General features: G+C 38.7%; 1 protein-coding gene across 3 annotated transcripts in view; it reads right to left on the bottom strand.

The window, feature by feature from the left end:
• Window positions 1-2500, bottom strand: part of LOC144956519 (uncharacterized) — a 133814-nt gene that overhangs the window by 30003 nt on the left and 101311 nt on the right. The window contains exon 1 of one of the 3 annotated variants that reach the window (XM_078887090.1): window positions 314-1574. The exons of the other annotated variants lie outside the window; for them this stretch is intronic. Coding sequence (XP_078743216.1) covers window positions 314-377 — 64 coding nt within the window. The 5' untranslated portion in view covers window positions 378-1574. Of the gene's footprint in view, window positions 1-313; window positions 1575-2500 lie in introns of those variants that run through there. 3 annotated transcript variants of the gene reach the window in all.

Consider the following 2500-nt stretch of genomic DNA (forward strand, 5'->3'; position numbering starts at 1 on the left):
TTTGTTTATTTGTTGTTTTTAAAATTGATTTGTTGGTTTTTTTGTTTTTTTTTAGTGGGTGTCAAACATTTCCTTACAATACAATGCACAAAAATCCATCAATCAGTTCAGACAATCGACCAGAAATATGACTTGAAAATAAGTCAAGGCGGGCTACAGTTATCAACCATAGCAATGTTAGTTATTGTGTCTTTTACTTTTTGAAAAGAAAAAAAAGAAAAAAGAAATAATTGACGAAATATGTGGAAAAAACCCATTCTTACCACAAAGAAATAATTGTTTTGGTTGAGTTTGAAAATGGTGAGAAACTTACTGGCTTCACAGACGCACTCAGCTTGACTTTCTCCACAAGAACTGCAGCCGTAGAATTTCGTCATGAAGACTAGTCACCCTTCAAGGGAGAATCCGCCAACACGCACTCGGAAATCACTTTGATTACAACTACAAATTAAAAGTTGTTTGTTTTTTTATAAAGTTTGATAAAAGTCGAACGTTTTGTTGAGTTTCCAGTGGCGTAGTCTCGTCAGATTTCAACAGAGGCTTCTTTGCTAAGTCCAGAACAACTTGTCGAAGAAACACAAAAATAGCAGTTATTGTTGACAATTATTATATGATTTTCGAAAACTTTCAAAAAGAAATACAATTTGATTTCTTGGTCGATATAAGTAATCAAAACAATCAAATTGCGGAATCGAACTGCACTAACAAAATCCGATAATCAGAAATCAATAAATATTTGAGGATTAAACTTCGATCAACCAGGTAAGAACAACACAAAAATAATCTAAGTCCAGATGAAATATTTGAAGTAGTAATAATAGCAGGCATTAGGTAGGTAAAGTGTGTATTCAGATTGGTGTTATATCACGTTCGATCACATAGAGGCTTAAACTGTAAGGCAGATTTTAAGCTACCGCTACTGCTGGTCTTACGTTGCCTAATCTGTTTGTCTTTTGTTCTTGGCCAAAGGAATTAATCATTGATGCTCGTGAATGGAGTTCGATTGATAGGGTGGCAGTGGTAGTCCTACTGTAGTCGGGCTGGTGGTGTAGTAGTTATAGTAGTAATAGTTGTTGTTGTTGTCCAATAAAGGCTAAAGATTGCCTTCATCCGATCTACGCCCGGTTGCCTGAGTCTCAAGATATCACAAATTCCCCTCACACTAATCACTGCGTATTTATAATCCGTAGAGAACCTAAGGTGACGGATTGTCCTTGCGTCCTCGTCAGGGCCTCGGATTCTTCTTCTTCTTTTCCTCGAGACTAGAGTCCTGCCTGTCCCTAACTAGGATTGGAGGGAGAGAATGAATGAGGGAGAGAGAGATGTAAAGGCAGAGGCTTGATTCGTCTTTGTTGTTCTCCTTCTCCTCCTCCTATTTTTTCCCCTTTTTCTTCTTCTTATTCGTCTGTTTCGTTGACCAACTAAGACCTCGGAAAGTTTCGAACAACCGTCGTAATTACGATGAAGTAATAGCTAGCGAGAATAAAGGAAGGAACGGCTTTTTCGCTAAGTCTGTCTAAGCCGGATCAACTGCACGCTCCAGTGAGGGACAACTGTTTTTAGCCACTGGCAGTATCAGGGGAGGGGGAATGAGGTCTTCATCGATTATGCGACGCGCCGTGACAGCCAATCGGATTTCTTTGCCACGCCCATTGTCATGATCAGAACTAGGTGGACAGCATTCGTGGACGGGGTTTTCCCCTCGCTAACTCCTCCTTTTATGTCAACCATGGTTTTCTGACAACGACCACGCGTACGATCCACGATGTTGTGTTGTTGTCATGTAAAACTGAGTGACTGAGTGACGATGATACGAGAGAGAGAGAGAGAGAGAGAGAGAGAGAGAGAGAGAGAGAGAGCGAGCGAGCACAAAACGTTTGTTTATTTATTATTCTGAGCAAATCGACTGATAAGATTGAAATTTCGAAACCGTCATCTTGCGATCGTTTTTTAGTTACCAACAGCAAAATTAACAAATTATTATAATATTATTACAAAGTGGGTGAACATATTGAAGTCTTATAAGCTTGTCATAATATTTTCTGCTATCTGTTACACAGCACTGCTTTTCTAAGACAATATGACGATGCAACTGGATCGTTTTTTAGTTACCAACAGCAAAATTAACAAATTATTATAATATTATTACAAAGTGGGTGAACATATTGAAGTCTCATAAGCTTGTCATAATATTTTCTGCTATCTGTTACACAGCACTGCTTTTCTAAGACAATATGACGATGCAACCCAAAAGCCATTATCTTCGAGATTGAAATTCGGGGTAAAAACATCGGGAGACAATAATAAATGTCAGTTGTAAATGTCATCAACAAATTAGAGGATGTTTTATATGGAACGGAACGGACCGTTACACGGCCAGCCATAGTTGGATGGAAAACGAAAAGAATTGAACGCTACCAATAAATATATTATCAAACTAGAAAAAAATGGCGCGCGGGCGCACACACACACACACACACACACACACACACACACACAC

Source organism: Berghia stephanieae, chromosome 1 (genome assembly GCF_034508935.2).
Source record: "Berghia stephanieae isolate SIO BIC M18660-M18661 chromosome 1, UCSD_Bste_1.3, whole genome shotgun sequence".
NCBI classification, from domain to species: domain Eukaryota; kingdom Metazoa; phylum Mollusca; class Gastropoda; order Nudibranchia; family Aeolidiidae; genus Berghia; species Berghia stephanieae.